The 18821-nt window shown below is 32.8% G+C and overlaps 4 protein-coding genes across 5 annotated transcripts; 3 read left to right on the top strand and 1 right to left on the bottom strand.

Annotated features, from left to right (window-relative positions):
* On the top strand, positions 1 to 1693 carry LOC115707374 (mavicyanin). The gene is made up of 2 exons (XM_030635322.2): positions 1 to 422; positions 1194 to 1693. Exons 1-2 carry the CDS (start codon positions 239 to 241, stop codon positions 1544 to 1546), a joined length of 537 nt encoding a protein of 178 aa, XP_030491182.1. The 5' UTR covers positions 1 to 238; the 3' UTR covers positions 1547 to 1693.
* An 84-nt stretch (positions 1694 to 1777) lies between these two features.
* LOC115707373 (transcription initiation factor IIF subunit alpha) lies at positions 1778 to 6692 on the bottom strand. 2 transcript variants are annotated; one of them, XM_030635320.2, is made up of 10 exons: positions 6427 to 6692; positions 6134 to 6314; positions 5471 to 5629; positions 4688 to 4833; positions 4083 to 4456; positions 3687 to 3802; positions 3410 to 3544; positions 2993 to 3196; positions 2645 to 2845; positions 1778 to 2089 (listed from the first exon to the last, which is right to left on the bottom strand). In XM_030635320.2, the coding sequence occupies exons 2-10, from the start codon at positions 6302 to 6304 to the stop codon at positions 2000 to 2002; spliced, it is 1596 nt and encodes a 531-aa protein (XP_030491180.1). In that variant the 5' UTR covers positions 6305 to 6314; positions 6427 to 6692; the 3' UTR covers positions 1778 to 1999. The 2 variants fall into 2 exon arrangements, with proteins under 2 accessions (XP_030491180.1, XP_030491179.1); XM_030635319.2 differs by having other exon boundaries at positions 2978 to 3196; positions 6427 to 6683.
* Positions 6693 to 12648: 5956 nt separating this feature from the next.
* LOC115707370 (fumarylacetoacetase) lies at positions 12649 to 17300 on the top strand. The gene is made up of 14 exons (XM_030635315.2): positions 12649 to 13111; positions 13308 to 13386; positions 13518 to 13576; positions 13706 to 13830; positions 13978 to 14052; positions 14803 to 14878; positions 15023 to 15122; positions 15206 to 15265; positions 15381 to 15451; positions 15554 to 15616; positions 15708 to 15772; positions 16051 to 16147; positions 16305 to 16430; positions 17041 to 17300. The coding sequence occupies exons 1-14, from the start codon at positions 12908 to 12910 to the stop codon at positions 17101 to 17103; spliced, it is 1263 nt and encodes a 420-aa protein (XP_030491175.1). The 5' UTR covers positions 12649 to 12907; the 3' UTR covers positions 17104 to 17300.
* A 655-nt stretch (positions 17301 to 17955) lies between these two features.
* Positions 17956 to 18793, top strand: LOC115707371 (BAG family molecular chaperone regulator 5, mitochondrial). Its single transcript, XM_030635316.2, has one exon. It carries the CDS (start codon positions 17956 to 17958, stop codon positions 18613 to 18615), a length of 660 nt encoding a protein of 219 aa, XP_030491176.2. The 3' UTR covers positions 18616 to 18793.
* The last annotated feature ends 28 nt before the right edge of the window (positions 18794 to 18821 follow it).

The raw sequence follows: 18821 nt of genomic DNA, 5'->3' as shown, positions 1-18821 counted from the left end.
TTTTGCTCTTTCTTTTATGTTCTCATGTAATTTTGTCCCTCTCCTCTCTGCATCAACATAATAAACACAATAGGCGCCCTTTCGCTTTTGCCATCACTTTTTATTTATTATTATATATATACATTATTCATATACATTATTCCCTCTATATCCTCTCTAACTGTCTCTCTCTAAAGAAAGGGAATCGTGATTCGTGAGGTAGTGTCGAGTGCAGGGCCGTAGTTATTGTATTAGTTCAATGGGAGAAGTCCAGAAAATGGTGGTTTTGGGGGTGGTTATGGTAGCGATAACAATGAGTCTCGGAGGAAAATGGGCGGAAGCCCAAGTTCACCATGTGGTTGGAGGAGACCGTGGCTGGGATGCATCTCACGACATCGCTACCTGGGCTTCCGGCAAAACCTTTAGGGTTGGAGATCAAATCTGTGAGTACACTAACACTAACACTACTAACTCAGTTTCTTCTCTTTACCAACTTTATTTTCAATCTTAATTTATTACCCGGCCATATCAAATATCACATTAATTTTACACCGAATCTGTACTGCATTTATTTGTTTGTACTGTTGTACAAGTTTGGTATTTGTTAAAAAAGGAAAAAAAATTCTAGTTCAGTAAATGGCTTTAGAGAAAGTATGAACAAATGCCAAGTTCAATTTTTTATGTTAAGGTTTTATTGTTTGAAAATAAGAATTATCCACTTTTCTCTTCAAAATTTAGATTCATTCGTAGTAGTTTTTTATTGATAAAAATTCTTAGTTAATTTTAATCAAATAAAAAGAAATAGAGAAGAAAAAGGCAGAGACAAAAACAAATTGCAGGTGGTTTAAATGAAGTTTTTGTGAGCTCAGTTAATTAATATTTTTTTCTTAATTGTTAAAATCAATTTTATTGGTGAGTTTTCTTTCTTTCTTTTTTCTATAGATAAAATCATATTTTATGGTGAGGACTTTTTTATCTTTTTTGAAATCTTGGTAAGTAAGTAATATCTTTTGGATTGGGGAGTACTATTATGGAGTATCACATCCAATCCATTGCTTTTCCCATATCAAGAAGAACAGAAGAATTGGCCCACTAACATATAAAGAAAAAGAATATAATCACCTTTTATTAATTTTTATTTTAATGGGTGTCCCATCCACCAGTCAAAGAATGTAACACGAGTTTGTTGTAACACGGGTTCGCCTACTCCGCAGCACACGGTAGTGTAGCTGAGCTGCGAAGCAAGGAGGAATACGAGGCATGTGATCTGAGTAACCCTATCAAAATGTACACGGACGGTCTGGATACCATCTCCCTGGAAGCTGAAGGTTTACGCTACTTTGCCAGTAGCAACTCTGAGCATTGCAAAAAGGGTCTCAAATTACACGTGGAGGTTCTTCCCTACCAAATTACTGGGCCTGGAATTCTTCAAGTCACTGCATCAGAGGAGCATCAAACTGCTTTGGCTGATGGGCCCTCAACTCCATCTGCTTCGGCCCAATCAACCGCAAGCACCCTTCTCATATTCGCAGCTGGATTACTCTGCATTCTCCTCACCAACCACTAGTTTATAGTGCTGTATTTATTTAGTGGATTACCTGTTGTATGCTATCTATTGTGCTGGTATTAGCATATAGTTTCATCAATTTGAGCATTTTATTCGTACTAGTGTAACTCTAAAGAGTGAAATGAATTCCGTATTTTTAAGATTATATACTCTTATGGGCTAAATAATGTAGGTCAAATGAAAGACAAAATCTCTACGTACGAACTGTCACAAAACTTGACCAAGCTCAGATTTGCAAAAACAACAATAATCATGATGTAATATCTAAATATGTGTTGTTATTTATTCTCGGCAGGACTTTTGACTTACACGTAAAATGGTAGTTTTGAAGTTATACAGTACTGATGGAAAGGGAGACAAATAGGCAAATTTGAAATGTGCACGAGTACTATTTCTTCAAGACACTGTGTTATCGGTGATCACCCCTATGATAAATGTGGAGAAAAAAGTTCATCACTTCTCCCTCAGCACAACGAAATTAGATCCATTGGTCTTTTGTATCTTAGAAATTCTCCTAAGAATTTCCGCAAAAGCACTTTTATCCTGCAAATAAACACGAAGAGTCAATGAGTAGAGTACCACCGATTCTCTATTCTATTTTGGATGCATTAGACATTTTCCCTCCAAAATCTTTCTACTCTAGTATCTTTCTTCCAATGAAAAATCAGTATATTCCATCCGTCTACGGTATTTTGTAAATGAAGAACAGGTAACAAGAGAAAAATGCTCTCCTCTTTCCTCTCTATCTTCCTTTACTAAGGTCCCTCATTCCCATTTATCCTCTCTCCCTCCTAGGCTAGCAAAGCTAGAACCCAAAACAAAACTTGGCCAACTTTTTTATTTGGCAGTATTTGAAGAAAGAGTAGGTGGTTGTTTATATAGTCATTATTATTATACATATGTAGATATATATATCCACAAATTGCAATGCTTATGATATAAAATATTATTGGTGTATTTCTCTCGAAATCCCCCTCTCTTCACTAAAGGCTCTTAAATGCCTTGAAGATTCCAGGAACATTGCTGGAAACCACAGCAAACCAGGAGTTGGAAGACTTGGTAAAAAAAAAAAAAGAAGAAAACACGAGAAAAGTGTACCTCAGGAGATTTGAGTCTCGCTTTGAATTTGGCAACAAGATCCTGAGTTGTCACTGGTGTTTTCTGCACTAAAACAGCCCTAATTTCTTCTTCAGTAACAGGTCCGGCAGAAGATGATCCACTGGCTTTAGAGACTGCCGGTGCGCCTTTTGAAGGCACATTACTTTTAGAAGCAGCTGCAGGTTCAGAAGATTTTTGTTCCTGTAGTAACATTATAAAAGGACTAAGTAAACTACTACTGTTGAGCCTTATAAGATCAGGAGAGTTCATCGCTTACAAAAAGCAGAGTTTGATATGTATATAAAAGAACTCTCTTTGATCACAAAGGCATACATTTTCTGTCTTCACCTTCTTTGGGGGTGCACCGTTAGATGGTTTGGCATCATCACCATTTAGTTTTCTCTTTCCTTTGGCAGACTTAGAGTTTGATGGGGCTCCTTTAGCGGAGGCAGAAGGTGTTGATTTTACGGGACTAATCTCAGCAGGTTCTTCTTTAGGTCCATCCTTCTGCTTTGTAGCCACCGTAGGTGAGACATTAATGTCATCGTCCATCTAGGCAAGCCAGAAAAGGGGTACTCGTATTAAAACAAAAAATTCCTCCTTAAAGTTTATTGGACCCCAAGTCTTATTTGCAGTTTCTTTAATAAAAATAATAATAAAACAGCAATGCAATTTATAAACTCAAATTTTCAATTTAGCAATTTATCAATTTTTTGAATGCCCCAAAACAAAAGTAAAAAAGTACAGAAAATTAACACAGCTTACATCCTCATCATCGTCATCATCATCTGCATCCGAATCATTCAGGCCACTAGTCCGCCCTAGCAGCTTCTTCAACTCTTTCCCTGATTTACTTAGTCCACCCTCTTCTTCATTATCATCATCCTCATCATCTTCATCCTACAAAATCATGTTACAGACATCGCACGCATCAGTGCTCAAATTTTGCATTTAGTTTAGATTATATCCTCAATACAAATAGTAGCATACCCCAAAGCTAAAGAATTAAGATAAACGTGTGAAACTGGTATCAGAAGCAAACCTGCTTAATTTCTGGGGGAGCTGGAACTTCAGGTGCCAGATCCTCCCTTTCCTCTGGATCATTACCAACTGCTTCATCATCATCGGTGAAAATTTCTTCATGCTCCCAATCATCACCTGCAACATATGTAAAGATAGAATTACAAAGTATATATTATCTTGCGTGCTAGTAGAAAAAGGATGAAAATAAAAATAAAGGCTAAAAGAATTTAAAATTAAAGCTTCAAAAGAAACAGAATCAATTTCATGGTCTATACTTGTGAAGCAAGTTAAAGTTCAGTTCCAAACTCTAGAAATACTAATAGAATATCTGCATTAAACACAAAGGTCACTCACCAGCGGTGACAGCAACACTCTTTAAAAAAATGAGCAAGGTCTCAATTAGAGAAACTATTACCTTTCTCTACATCATCATCATCCAAATCAAGATCACCTCCCCTTTGACCTTCATCATCATCATCCTCGCCAGCTCTTTTATTCAAACCAAGCCTATTCTTCCTGGCTGCTTCCTCTTCTTCATCCTCATCTCCTTTGTCTGAGACATTTCCTTCACCCTCATCACCTGAAGTTTTCTTTCGCCCCCTCCCACCAGCCGCACCACTTTCCTTGTCGTCAAACTTATCCACTTCACCAAATGCGGCAGGTCCATTGTTTGCTGCTTTCATCATCCATCTTTGATAGCCATCAGCAGTCTTTTTCCTATTTTTCATCTTCTCTTCTGCTTCCTCCAGAGTAAGTTGCTTATACTGTGCAACCTTGTTAAAATTGTACCTAAGAAATATATAAGTTAAACATATATCATCACCATAACTGATGATAATATTATAGAAACCAAAAATTTAATAATAACTACAGAAAAAACAAAGTTAGATAGATGAGGTTCAGTTGTCCGTTGCTTCTACCTATCAAATGATGGAATTCAATATTGCCTCCAAATAAAGAGGGAGAAAAACAAAATAGCACTAATATGTAAGAACCAGATCCGATCAAAGAGCATAATACCAAGAGCCAGCAGGAATAGCAGAAAACTCTTTCCCCTGCAACATCAGCAGGTAGTAAGTTGCTGATTGTGCACCTTCAAGATGACCCTGGAATTGAAATTGCCCTGTTTCATCCTCCAAAAGCCAAGGTTTATTCTTGTACTTCTCCTATTTAAAGAAATTTATTACTTTATTATGTGAGAAGCCCAAACAGATACAGATATTAAAAGAAAGAAAAAATATGGCAGACAATAGGGTAACAGAAATCCAACTTTTAAAGGAAGACAACGTAATCGCACTGACAAGGGTTATAGGTATAGATGTTAAACAAATACAGGTGTATTCAAAAAAAATGGCAGACAATAGTATAATGGAAATCCCAACTTTGAAAGGAAGACAACAATAATCACACTGACAAAGGGCTATAGATATAGATGTTAAACAAATATAGGTGAATAAATTATACTCCACGATAATCTTTAAAGTGTTCAGTTGCTAGCTTGCTCTAGCTCGGTAAGTAAGTACATTAAAATAAGTTCCACATTGACATTAACCATGACATGACCACTTTTAAAGAAATTGATAAACAAATCCAAACTTGCTCAGATGCTAACAATCAACCACTTAATCCACAATACATACATACATATATCTATATATATATTTATACAATCAAGAACGCTTCTATTTTCCAGATTATAAGTTAAGAAGAAAATTATTCCAAGTCCATGGCAGTCTAACAATCTCCATAACTACAAACGGTAAATAAGTAGCCAGTGACTACTAAGTAGAGAAGATCCAGTACCCGCAAGGTATCAGTAAGCTGGCGTCCCTGCAATCCATCTTTTTGGAGAGACCATCTGTTTTCAGCGTTTTTCTTTTTTGAAAAGCTGGGCAAGCCAGTCACAAATCTACCAATAAAGTAGTTCTTGTCATTGCTGGTACTGGCTCGAACATTATATTCCTGGCACGGAAACGACCAAGAAATGGATAAACCTGTGGCCCCAAAAAAGTATAAATAAACACAACAAAACTCACAATATACTGCAATAATAAAAAAAATGAAATTATAACTCATGACAATGTATAACTTCCATAAACCATCTGGAAAGCACCGGGGTTCAGATACATTGCCATGTTTATTTAGATTGAAGATAAGTTCTGTCTCAGTAGAAAACTTAATCCAACAAACAAGTTCCTAAATACAAGAGAAATTTGACAAACTAGTGTAAAATTTGCAAAATAACCACATTGAATTTAAACTGTGATAGTCGCGTGGTCGCACACACAGTAAAAAAAAATAGGTGAGATGATCGCATAGTGTAAATTTAGGGTTGCAAAACGACGACCGCTTGTCCAAGAAAACAATAGCCAAGACTATGAAAGGGCTAATTTTACATTGTAAAGACAACCCAGGTGAATTCGTGAGCATATTGGGTAACATAAGAAAAATAAATAGAAAGCGTACTCTTATTAAACGGGTAACAGTGGCGCCACACTCAGGGCATGTGGCGCGGCTCTCAGCCTTTTTCTTCCCACATGTCAAGCACAAAGTCAGGTGCTTGCAATTACTTCCGTACAAATCCGTCGGCGATCCACATCCACTACACGTTGGCTTCAGTATCAGATCCATCGACATTTTACCCCTCCTATTCATATTTTTTTTCTCTCATAATCAGTAAAGGATTGAAGGAAAAAGAAAGGGCTAAAAGATTAACCAATATAAATAAGCAAACAAACACTTATAATTTAGTTATGTACCTTTCTGATGACCGAAATTAAGTAAGCGAATCAACGGAAGAGCCCTAGAGAAGCCGAGAAATATAGGTAGAGCTAAATTTAGGTTTGTTCAGGGCCTGTGAAATTGTGAGGACTCTCTACGGTAGATTCAAATTCTAGGGTTTATGGAGTTGAAAGGGGAGAACGCTGGTGATTGTGTTGTAGCTGTAGATGGAGGGAAATAGAGATGAATCCTGTAGAATGTAGATCATGGCGGGGAGAAGAATATATGCCGATTGTGGTCTTTCTTTTTCTCCTACAGGTTTGGGCTTTATTCGCTTGTCCAGGCCCATTTACATTATATTTTTTTAAAAAAAAATTACACAAAATGATATTTGGAAAAACTTTTACACTTCTAAATGCAAATAATAAATATGGAGTACATATAAGCTAAATACTAGTTTAGACTTTGTATTTTGTAAAAATTATTAATTGGACTTTTTGTTTTATTAAATGATAAAATAGACTCTATATTTTTTAAAATGGTAAAAATGAGACCTTGAACTCAATTTTTAATAATTTTATTTTTTAATATAACCAATTTTAAGATAATTTCTAACACGAACAGATACAGAAAATGTAACTAATTTTATCACAACATCTCTAAATCATATTAATATTAAGTTTTACTTTGACAAAAAATCAATTCAGGGTCCTATTTGTACAATTTTAGAAAATACAGGGTCTATTTTGTCATTTAACAAAATAGAGGGTCCAATTAATAACTTTTACAAAATACAGAATCCAAAATGGTATTTACCCGAAAAACAATACACACAAATAAGAAAAAAAATATAAAAAATTAATAACAATACAATAATAAAAGTATAATATAAAATAATATTAAAAACATAAAAAATTTGTATTTTCTATAAATAAAATATTAAAAACTGTAAAAATATTTAAAATTTATGCAACTATATTTTTATAATTTATTTTATTATTTTTAAGTAGTTATTAAAATATCCTTTTAGACATATATAATAAGAGTTTAGTTTATTTATCCACTTAGAATAATCCTCATTGATATTAATCAAAGGTGCTGGTTGGTTTGTATATATAATATTTTTATGGGATGGTAATGCTCCACATTTTCTTGTTTAGTATATTTTTTTTAGGTCTACAAAAAATATTACTGCAAATAATATATCATTTTATATGAGAATAATCTAAAATCTTTTTGAAAGGGTAGGTTCTAAACATTCTTTTCAATCATAATAAAATGGACTTAAGATATTAATAATTTCATACTATTGCTGACTTCTTACAGCAAATTACCAAATTTCTCAAACTATTAAGCTAAACACCCAAGGCAGAATAACTTTCCAAGAAGCAAAATTTTTATTTAAGATATTTTCTATATTAACACTTATATATGGTGTGTTTGGAAAATCAGTGGCTAATTAAATTTTGGAATAATATAAAATAATTACTCAATTTAATGTGTTTATCTGTTTATATAATTACACAATTATTATTTAATTAGAGATAATTGAGTAATTACAGTTATATATTCTAATTCTCATGTTCTTCATAAGAATTTTGCCTAATTACCATAAATATTAAGGTAATTTGCTGCCAAATTTTCTGAATTTTAAAGTTTGGCACGATCAATGAAAAAATTAGAATTAAACTCCTCAACCTCTATAATCGTAAGTACTCATTTTGTTAGTTTTTAGTTGTTAAATGTCAAATAGACCTGTTACTATATACATGTAGTATGATTTCAATAACATGAAGATTAAAAACAACAAACAAATCTTAAACAAATAATAATATAGAAGAAGAGGAATGTTTAAATTTATTATTTCAAAAGCATAATAAAATCAATAAAATTTATGCCAAAATAAGTTATTTTAAAAATATGAGAATAAGATAATAAATTAATTTGTCGCATTGAGTGGTTGGCTTGGCGCACATTCTTTCATTGACTACGCTAGCCAACCATAAGCCAATTTACCCATCTATTTGTTGCGCTAAAGTTCATTGAAACAATAATAACTATTTACTGATTTGTTCAAGGTCGTGAACGATGGGAATCATCTTAAGGGCTGGGTATAGGAACTAAGAAGAAAGATCTTAGAAGTTGGCGCACATTCTTTCGTTATTCTATGCCAGTCAACCATAACCCAATTTACCCATTTGTTTGTCGTGCTAGTTCATTGAAACAATAACATATACAGATCTGTTGAATGATGGGAATAATCTTAAGGATTGAGTCTAGGAATTCAGAAGAAAGATCTTAGAGGTTGAATTTGAGAATTCAAGAGCAAGAAGAAGTTATTTAGTGAAGTTAGGCTACTGTATTAAGAGAAAAAGAAGAAAAATATGTAATGGGGAAAGATAAAATGTTATTTTTATTTTTTTGTGAGATGTTAAAAAAATTATCAGTATTAATTTTATTTTTTTTTAATTAAGGTGGTATGTTTAAATTTTTTGAATTATTCTGAAATTTTGTTGTAAACATATTAATAATTTGAACGTAAAAAAAAATTAATTGCTAAAAGAACTTTATTTAATAACTAATTACAAAAAATAATTAGTAATTATATAATTAAATTACATTTTTAAATTAATTAATTTTAATTAGTATTTTATAAGGAAATAAAACGTAATTTCATGTTACAAGTAATATATTAATTTCTTAATTAATAATCATAATCATTCCATAATGATCCAATTGTCAAAATTTGTGTAACCACCGTAGTTACATATTTAACGTAATCATAGTCACTCTTTTAAATATAGGGTTGATGGGAGTAGATTATGTCGGGTCTTAATGGTGTTGTGGGATTTGGTCTTCCAAAAATGACGTGGGTTGGAACCAACGGAGAAGGGGTGCATTGGAGGTTATGTACGAGTACGTTTATTGATTTTAGTCTTGATCAATAGGTTAAATCTCAAGGTATTGGGAAATATTTCTCTATTATGTCGGCTAACGGCAGGTGATGGAAATGAGCTTTTTGGACGAAACTAGTTTCAAGCGTCACGATATATATATGTCCATGCGACTCTATTTGAAGAAGAATGAAAGTTTGGTTTTGACTTTATTGTTCAAGACATGGTTGGGAAGTTAACGGTGGCTCAAACTCGGTGTAAAGTGGGGAGGGTGGAATCAGATGAAGCCATGATTGTTAAAGAGACTTTGAGTACTTGGCTGAAATCGGACAAATATTCCTTAGCCACGGTGGAAACTGATAGCTTGGTGGTGGTGGAGTCTATTCGAAGCACTTGTGGATGGGCTCTCCGTTTGTGTTGATTATTGAGGATCGTAAGGTATATATATTATATTGCATTTACTTCATAATATATGTTTTTTTTGTTTTTTGTCAAGCCATCGAGTTGCGCATTTTGTTATCGTTTATTAGTTGATCTTATATGTTAAAGGAGAATTGTGTTTCTTTAGATATTGCTCCGTTTAATAAAAGATGATTTTTTTTTTAAATAAAAATAATAATTAAAAAAGAATAAAGAATAAAGGCGGGTAGTTGAGAGTAATGACTGAAGTTAAGGTAGCCACCTACCATGCGCGGGTATCTTGCTGATGAAATTAAGCACTTTTCAACTATCAAATTAAGTGAGTGAGCGAGTGACCATATGAATATGAGAATAGCAATTTAATTGACAAATTTAATGCTTTTTTTTTTTTTTTTCCTGAAATGGCAATTATGTTTTAATCTAATGACAAGGTAACCTCCGTACATTTTTCAAGGAGACCTGAACTCAGTCTGTGGTTACAGAGTACATTTGTTCACCTATCATGTAGTGCTATAGTGCTGATGTAATCAATTATGGAAGAATAGTTGTTGGGAATAGTGGATACTCGTCTTTAAAGCATTATATATAGTCTTCAAATAAAATTTTAAAAGTGATTTTTTTTTGTTTTTAAAATTTAGATTCTTAATTAAAAAATTGAAAAGTAAAAACAGTTGTATAGAACATGATTTTAAAAAATATTTTCACTTTTCTACTTTTAAAAACAAAAAACTGATTAAAAAAGTGTTACCAAACGCACCCCAAATTTATATAAATACCTAATACTTAAATTTCTAACTTCATACTCTATTTTGACATTAAATCTCTTAGTTGTTTGCTCAAAAATTTAAGCATTCAGTGTAGAGTAAATATCTCCAAGAGAATCACAAACTAAAACAAGTTTTATAAAAAAATAATAATAATGTAAAAACGTATACCAACTTCAAAAAGAAGTTTCACTAACATTAAAAGTAACAAAAAAAAAAAAACTAGTTTTACCAATATTATACTAGAAAAAAAAGCACAATACAAAAAATTATAATATGAAAAGGATACAAACTTTAAAAACCAGTTTCTCAACATTAAAGATAACTAATAATTTCATTAAAAGAAACATAAAAAAAATCAGTTTCATCAACAAGATAATGAAAATAAATATAATCTAAAAACAATACTAATTTTAAAAACCAGTTCCATCAACATTAAAATAAACTAATTATTTCATTAAAAGAGGCAGAAAAAAAGTAATTTTATCAAAACATAATGAAAAATACACAATGCCTAATAACTAAACTTTAAAAACGATACTAACTTTAAAAACCAGTTTCGAACAAATAAATTTTATATCAATACCTAATAACCAAATTTCTAACTTCATTCTCTATTCTAGTTAATTTTATATTTGCTTGCTCAAAAATCAGAGTTGATTTAAACATACAATACAGAGCAAAAATAACAAAGAGAATCAAAAATAAAAATCAAAAAGAAAAAAAGAAACAAAGAAAATCAAGGAGAAAAAACGCAATAAAAACTATAAAAAAAATAACCAAAAAAATAAAAGAGAGAAAGAAATCATATATAAAAAACAAAAAAATAGGGGTGAGTTAAAATTATACACTCTGGACTCGTTTGGAACGTCGTATTATGTCGTATTGTAGTGTATTGTATTAGATTATATATTATATTTTTATATAATATTATATTAAACTTTATTTTATACTAAAATATTATATATTTAGGTATCTATAAAAGTTAATAACACATATAGTTTTACATAAAAATATTGTATAAATTATACAATTCAATATAATACTATACAATACGATACAATGTAATATAGCGTACCAAACAAACCCAGAAATGATTAAATAATAGCCCAAGCAAACACAAAACCCACAAACTCGCTAAAAATATTAGAGTTCAAGAAAAAAATAAAAAAAAAATAAAAATCCTAAAATGCAAATGTAAAATAATAATAATAATAAAAAAATAACAATAATTGAGCTAAAAACAAAAATATAAATCAAATACCATAAAAAACTTTAAATGTGAAAAATATTATATAAGAGTGACAAACTTATAAGTACCATATCTTTATAACTTTTTTTTATCAAATTTCAAATTTCATATAATTTTTAAAACTATTTTTTAGATGTTTGACATCTTTATCTCTAATTTAACTTTTTTTTTTTAAAAAACTAATCACAAGCTTTTTTTTTTTGTAATTAATAGAATCAAAAGAACATGTTCATTTTATCGGGATAGTTATGCTGACGTCAATAATTTTGAAGCCAAAATTATGAGAATGAAGATTGAAGAACAATTAAAATTAAAATTAAAATTTAAAATAGTGATAAACGAAAAGGAAATGACTCGACCACTGGAGGCAAAAATGCCTATCCTTTGTTTTGCCACTGACGTAATACCAAAAGTATCATTGTACACCAAATAGCCCTTATAAAAATTTATAAACTTTAGGCTTCTTCCCTAACTATTTTTGACATTTTAAAGAATTTTTCGGTTTAACTTTTTTATAATCATATTTATACTTTATACTTTGTTCGAAATAATTTAAAATTTAGAAATCAATATTTAAACCATTTATTTCACACTCGTATAAAATAAAAAAATAATTTTTTTTAAATTTTATTTTTCACGTGTTAAAATTAAAATTTTGTAAAATGTATTAAATAACTATAAAGTATACAACCATAAAATAATTTAGAGTAATTTTTTTTCTAAATACCAAAACAGATTAGAATACATCAATATACATATTTGAAAAGGGTGCATAGTAAAATTTTTCAAAACTTTTATTATATTCTAATGAACTTTTATATCTGCAATCTATTTTTGTATTTTTTTTTTATTACGTCTTTCTAGAAATAATGTTGTAATTTTTTTTTTGGAAAGCTATAATGGTGTAATTCCCGACTTTAGAAATGTAGCTATTAATACGAAATTAATGTAGCTATTAAAGTTTTATAGGAGCATTTTCGTCATTTTACTGAAGTGAGAAGATAGAAATTATTGGTGTACACGAGGGTCTGTAACAAGCACAACAACCTCCCCTGAAGAAAAAAAGAATAGCACAAATATTATTAGTATAAAAATACTCCAAACACCACACAGATTAGTTACACTCACTCATCACTGCTCACTTCACCGGCATACGACGCCGTTTCCCCGAGAACCATCAACCAACCCCATGGCTCTGAAGTCCTTCATCGATGTTCTTCCCAATTCTCACTTCCCCATACAGAATCTTCCATTTGGAGTATTCAAGCCTGAGCCAAGTTCAGCTCCTCGACCGGGCGTAGCAATCGGTGACTACGTCCTCGACCTCTCCGAGATCGCCTCCGCTGGTCTATTCGATGGTCCGATTCTCAAGAACTCCGATTGTTTTCAGCAGGTTTGTTTGGTTAATCTCGCAATATATGCTTTTCGTGTATTATAATTTGGGTAATGGTGCTGTTGTATTAGTATTAAGTTAAATCAACAATGGAAATTACTATTTGGTTTCTTAGCCACTTAAATGCAAAATGGAGTTTCGTTTTCCACTCCAAGTTTATTTGTTGATTTTGAGTTTTCCTTTTTTCCCTTGGTAGCCTAATCTAAACAAGTTGTTGGCATTGGGACGACCTGCATGGAAGGAATCTCGAATTACTCTGCAAAAGCTATTATCATGTTAGCTAAGCGTTAATATACTGTCCAGTTTAAGTTTTTTTAATTTTACAATTATACATAGTACAAAAAAAGAAAATCTAGAGATTATAGAAAGGCTCATATCAATTTATATATTTATTATTTTGATGCAGCTACTGAACCAAAATTACGTGATAATGCAAATTTGAGGCAGAAAGCACTCGTTCCAATGGTAATATATATATATATATATATATATATATTTCTATATATTACATTCTATTATTATTATTTTGATTACACGATCGATATGAAGATATTTTAATTGTGATCATAACCTATAACTGGTCCATTTGCTCAGAACAAGGTGGAATTGCTTCTTCCTATTGCCGTAGGGGATTACACAGATTTCTTTTCCTCAATGCATCATGCAAAGAATTGTGGAACCATGTTTCGTGGACCGGAGAATGCAATTCCACCCAATTGGTATTGTTTTTTATTTACATTTTAAGGCTTTGTGTGTGTGTGTGTTCATATAACATATATTTATTTATATAAATTATACTTTTTCATCCATTTTAAAAGAAAAAATTTACATGTTCAAGTTCGTGAAGTCATTTCACTGTTGTCCAGGTTTCACCTTCCCATTGCATACCATGGGAGAGCATCATCTGTTGTAATCTCTGGAACAGACATTATTCGACCGAGGTTAGTATGTTCACTGTTTTCTCTTTGTTTATTCAATGCTTTGTTAGTCTTGTTTGGTAATTGGTTAAAAAAGAAAAAGGTATCATACAGGGAAAACATGGACAAAAGCTGAACTATAATTTATGAGAATTAAGATCATGGAATGTAATTAGAATCGTTACTTTACTTTTGCTCCAGCCCTCACTCTCTCGCTCTAAATTCCGATCCAATTTCTCTTTCTATCTCTCACCACATCCCCTCTTCTCCATTTCACTATGCTTTGTTATTCTTTATTTTCTTAGCATGAGTTTTCAGTCCTCCTACTAAATGTAGGTACGATTAAAGTTATTTTCCTTGAGTTATTTTTTCCAGTAACTACCAAACACGGCAGAAAAAAGAAAGAGTAGGGGAATTTAATATATATAGCTTCATTATACATAATTATTTTCCATCATGCATTACCTACAATCTATCTTGACTTAATCACTATTATATTGCTTGCAACACGAAAAAATATGCCTGGATCTGTGTAACCTCTTCACTTTCTGCTGGGAAAGTCTGTATGAGACAGTTTTAAGTTTGAATCAATTTTATTTAGAGTAGATTAGAAATTGAAAAATGATCACAGATGGATACTGAAGCATTTTTTTGTGGCAAACAATCATTTTGATAGACTACAATGTTTTCCTAGTTTAGTTTTTAGATTGAACTAGTCATCATGTTTTATAAGGATTCTTTTCATATGGTTACTTTTTATTTTTTGGGTTACAGAGGTCAAGGCTATCCAAGTGGAACCTCTCCACCATATTTTGGTCCGACACTGAAGTTAGATTATGAACTGGAAATGGTAAAAGTTTTACAATAAGGAAAACCTGTCTTTGTTCTGCTCAACATTTGATAGAACAAATTACTATTTTTTACTTTTTGCTAATGATTCGCTGAACTGTTCATTTGCTTTTTGTTATGCACGGATTCTCTTGATTGCTTGTAGGCTGCTGTAGTTGGTTCAGGAAATGAACTTGGAAAGCCTGTGAATGTCAACGAGGCAGCAGATCATATTTTTGGACTTGTGCTGATGAATGACTGGAGTGGTATACATTTTCTTACGTAGTTTTAAGTCTCTCGGTGTTGTTATCCATTTTATATGCTGCTTGACACATGATGGTTTTGACAGCAAGAGACATTCAGGCGTGGGAATATGTTCCTCTTGGGCCATTTCTTGGTAAAAGTTTTGGTAAGAACTAATTTTATAAATATATGTCTGAATTCTCTGTTTTCAGTGACGCTGTTATAGCATGTGGGTTAGCATAGCAGGATTTACCTAACTTTATCTTTTCAAAATATTTCAGGCACTACTATATCTCCTTGGATTGTGAGCCTTGAAGCTCTAGAACCTTTTGCTTGTGCTGCTCCCAAACAGGTTCGTAATTGTTTAATAGCTTCAGAAGCTAAACACCAGTTAATAAAATAATAAAATTGTGATAACTTTTTTATGCTGTATGATGTGCGCTTTAAATGGCAGGATCCCCTTCCATTGCCTTATCTGGCTGAAAAAGTCTCTAGAAATTATGACATTCAGTTAGAGGTATTTAGCTGTAATCTTAAACAAGTGCTTATGTGCAACTAGTTTTTCTACAGCATTATTTGGGTCATGATTAAATGCATGTTCTTGCTAGGTTGAAATCAAGCCTGCTGGCGTAGAGGATTCAACTGTGGTCACAAAGAGTAATTTCAAACATTTGTAAGCACCCATTAATTCCATTACATAGTAGATTATGTACCCAATTATTTCTCTATTGCCTCAATCTGGATTTCTTCAAGCGTTCTTTTGGTTGGTTATATGCTCAAATTGGAATCATATAAGACATACTTCAGTTTGACAAACGGTGTCTTATATGTTATGTCGAGCTGCTTTTTTGATGTTTTCTTTTAAGAATGTCTTAAAATCCGCTTGTATATGTTTTTACATGATGGCCAAAATTTCCCTCTAATATTTATTTTGGTAAACTCATGTTACAGATATTGGACATTGACACAACAGATAGCTCATCATACTATTAACGGTTGCAACTTGAGACCTGGCGATATCCTGGGAACTGGAACCATTAGTGGACCTGTATGGTTTCAGTACTTTTATATGTATATAATTGTTGTGTTGACGTCAATAATAATAATAATTTTGTGTTGATAATTTCATATGAATCTGGCTTCAGCTTTGCACTTCTATTGTTTTGATTTAGGTTAATCATTCTGAGTGTTGTATGTTCAAACAGGAGCCAGATTCCTTGGGATGTTTGTTAGAGTTGTCATGGAATGGACAGAAGACAATATCACTGAAAGGGGCGACCCGTAAATTCCTAGAAGATGGTGATGAAGTTATCATCACTGGTTTTTGCAAGGTTCTCGATTCACTAAGACCTCTCTTCATTTTTTTCCTGAAATTTTTTAATGATTATTTTCTTTTTCCTGGAAATATAAAGAATGATGATGACAGCAATATATATTTCCACATCATAGAATAGATATCTCTAGCTGTGCTGTGTGCATGAATATATCACTTTCAGAGTTAGTGTTCATAATTAATGAACCCCCTTTTCGATAAAAAGAAAAAGAGGAAAAAACTAGACTATTTTGATAGCACTTCATTTGTTTCAAATAGGACTTTAACCACTAGTAGTGGGTCGCAACTTTTGCTTATGCCTTAAACCGTTAGATTACATGTGATGTCTACTTAAAAGAGATCTTAAGAGACCATGACCAGAGTCCGATTCTGGTTGAAAAAATGTTTGAGAATAGTTATACAGAAGAAAATTAATGTAAAGCAAATTAGGTACTAATATCTTCAATTAGTGAATATTTGTTAAAATAAAGAGTAGATGTCCGTTAGTTTATTATGCATTATGCTTTGAGAATTGAGATGTGAGTAGTTTGTTTGATGTTATGATTGCATCATAAATAATCCTTCAAAATGCTGTGACTGAAATATGTATATGTGTACGAACATTGCAGGGAGATGAATACACCATTGGGTTTGGCACCTGCTCGGGGAAGATTGTTCCTCCATTGCCTTGATGATGCTATCAAGTGTTGGATTGGATTCTTCAAAATGGCTTCATTTTATCATTTAAGTGTCTTGTCATCATTAGATTTAGGTATTGCTTTTCTACATGACTCTGCCGAATGAACTGTTGCCTAATCGATAAATTCGATAAAAGTTTGGTAGGGTAGTTTCTATCTACCAAGGATGAAAAGTCTATATTTGATTTTTACGTACTAGTGGTAACTAACATCATGGACAAAATTTGAATATATTCCCGAACAAAGTGAGTCCTGCGTACGTATATATGACTATTACAATTAGATGTAATGATATATCTGACCGTCAAATACATGCTGGGGAACACGTTAGAGTTCATATATTCGCGACAGTTTATTTACAGTACTGAATCATATGACTCCAATATTAATTTTAGATTGAACAAGAATCAATTGATTAATTTATTAGTTTAAAGTGAGAGAGAAAGGTTGCTATATAGGAATTATTATAAGATTGAGGTCTTTCAAGCCAAACATGGTCTAATAATGACATGGTTTAACTTTAAAATTTTAAAGAAACTGAAGCGGGATTCTCTTGCTCCCTTTTCTTTATAAATTATAATATAAATATCAGACCCAAAAAGAGAGGATTTTTTAGCGTGTGCCAAAAGCAGATCTTACATGCTGGTTCATACTAAACAAAACGGTGCACACGCCAGCCATGTCTATTACGCGCCAAGAGAATTCAAGAAACCTCATCCTTCTACGGTTGTTTGCTAGTCATTACACTTTTATATTTCAAAAAATCACTTTTCCAATCTTCGATAATATTATTTCTCACATTCCTTTCTTACTCACTCTGTTCACAAACTAAAGAAAAATTAAATAATGACACACTCTCACAGAGGAAGCTTCTACTCCACCACCGTCACTTACACTTTCCACAATGACCAAACTACCCCTACCTCCCAATCAAACTCCACAACCAACGCCGTCCCCGTCCATTCCACAGAAGCTCCCATCCCAATCACCGTTCACCTCCCACAGCAAACCCAACCCAATTCTGCACCCGCAGCCACCAAGATTCAATCCGCCTATCGTGCCCACAGGATTCGAACCCTCCACAGAACAATCTCGTCCGTTGATTCGGCAGCCGATGAACTCCAACGAGTAATCCAACGGCAGGACACGGTGGATGCCATAAGGAGCGACGAGCGGGAGAAGCTGAGGATGAACGAGGCCCTGATGGCTCTTCTACTGAGGCTGGACTCGGTGCCGGGGTGGGACCCGGCGGTGCGTGAGGCGAGGAGGAAAGTAAGTCGCCGGATTGTGGGGATGCAGGAGATACTGGACGCGATTACAGAATCAAAGGTAGAAGATGGACAGTCCTATTTCTGGGGGTACGATGGGTTTACGAGAAATTGGGACGAAGTACTGGCGGAGATGGAGGAGGACGTTTGCAAGAGCACCGGAGGCGATGAATTGGAGAGGTTCTGCGCTGAGCATCTTGGGTTTCGTTGCCTCCAGAGGTTTCTGCGCGAGCCCTGATTGGATCTGGATCCTCTGTGTTACAACCTACTCAATTCAGTTTAGATGGCAGCTTTTGTCGTCGACACGTGTTTTCAAGCCTTTGTACACTTGTAGTAATGTACTAAAAAGATCTCATAGAATAAAAAATGATTCTCCTGCTAACTGTGTATATAATGTAGATGTAGTTGTTGTGGTATATTGTCTTGTTTAACTGTTCCTTTTCT

This window comes from Cannabis sativa, chromosome 1 (assembly GCF_029168945.1).
Source record: "Cannabis sativa cultivar Pink pepper isolate KNU-18-1 chromosome 1, ASM2916894v1, whole genome shotgun sequence".
Taxonomy (NCBI): Eukaryota; Viridiplantae; Streptophyta; class Magnoliopsida; order Rosales; family Cannabaceae; genus Cannabis; species Cannabis sativa.
The sequence above is the reverse complement of the archived record's forward strand: the minus strand, read 5'-3'. Positions and strand labels throughout refer to the sequence as shown.

Excerpts from the sequence above, each read along its gene's own strand:
- LOC115707371 (XM_030635316.2), top strand. The coding sequence starts at position 17,956 with ATGACACACTCTCACAGAGGAAGCTTCTACTCCACCACCGTCACTTAC.
- LOC115707370 (XM_030635315.2), top strand. The coding sequence starts at position 12,908 with ATGGCTCTGAAGTCCTTCATCGATGTTCTTCCCAATTCTCACTTCCCC. Across the intron at positions 13,577-13,705 it reads AGAAAGCACTCGTTCCAATG|AACAAGGTGGAATTGCTTCT; the intron begins GTAATATATATA and ends CCATTTGCTCAG. Across the intron at positions 13,831-13,977 it reads AATGCAATTCCACCCAATTG|GTTTCACCTTCCCATTGCAT; the intron begins GTATTGTTTTTT and ends ACTGTTGTCCAG.
- LOC115707373 (XM_030635319.2), bottom strand. The coding sequence starts at position 6,304 with ATGTCGATGGATCTGATACTGAAGCCAACGTGTAGTGGATGTGGATCG. Across the intron at positions 4,834-5,470 it reads AGCTTACTGATACCTTGCGG|GAGAAGTACAAGAATAAACC; the intron begins GTACTGGATCTT and ends TTCTTTAAATAG. Across the intron at positions 3,803-4,082 it reads TGATGATGATGTAGAGAAAG|GTGATGATTGGGAGCATGAA; the intron begins GTAATAGTTTCT and ends CATATGTTGCAG.
- LOC115707374 (XM_030635322.2), top strand. The coding sequence starts at position 239 with ATGGGAGAAGTCCAGAAAATGGTGGTTTTGGGGGTGGTTATGGTAGCG. Across the intron at positions 423-1,193 it reads TAGGGTTGGAGATCAAATCT|CACACGGTAGTGTAGCTGAG; the intron begins GTGAGTACACTA and ends CCTACTCCGCAG.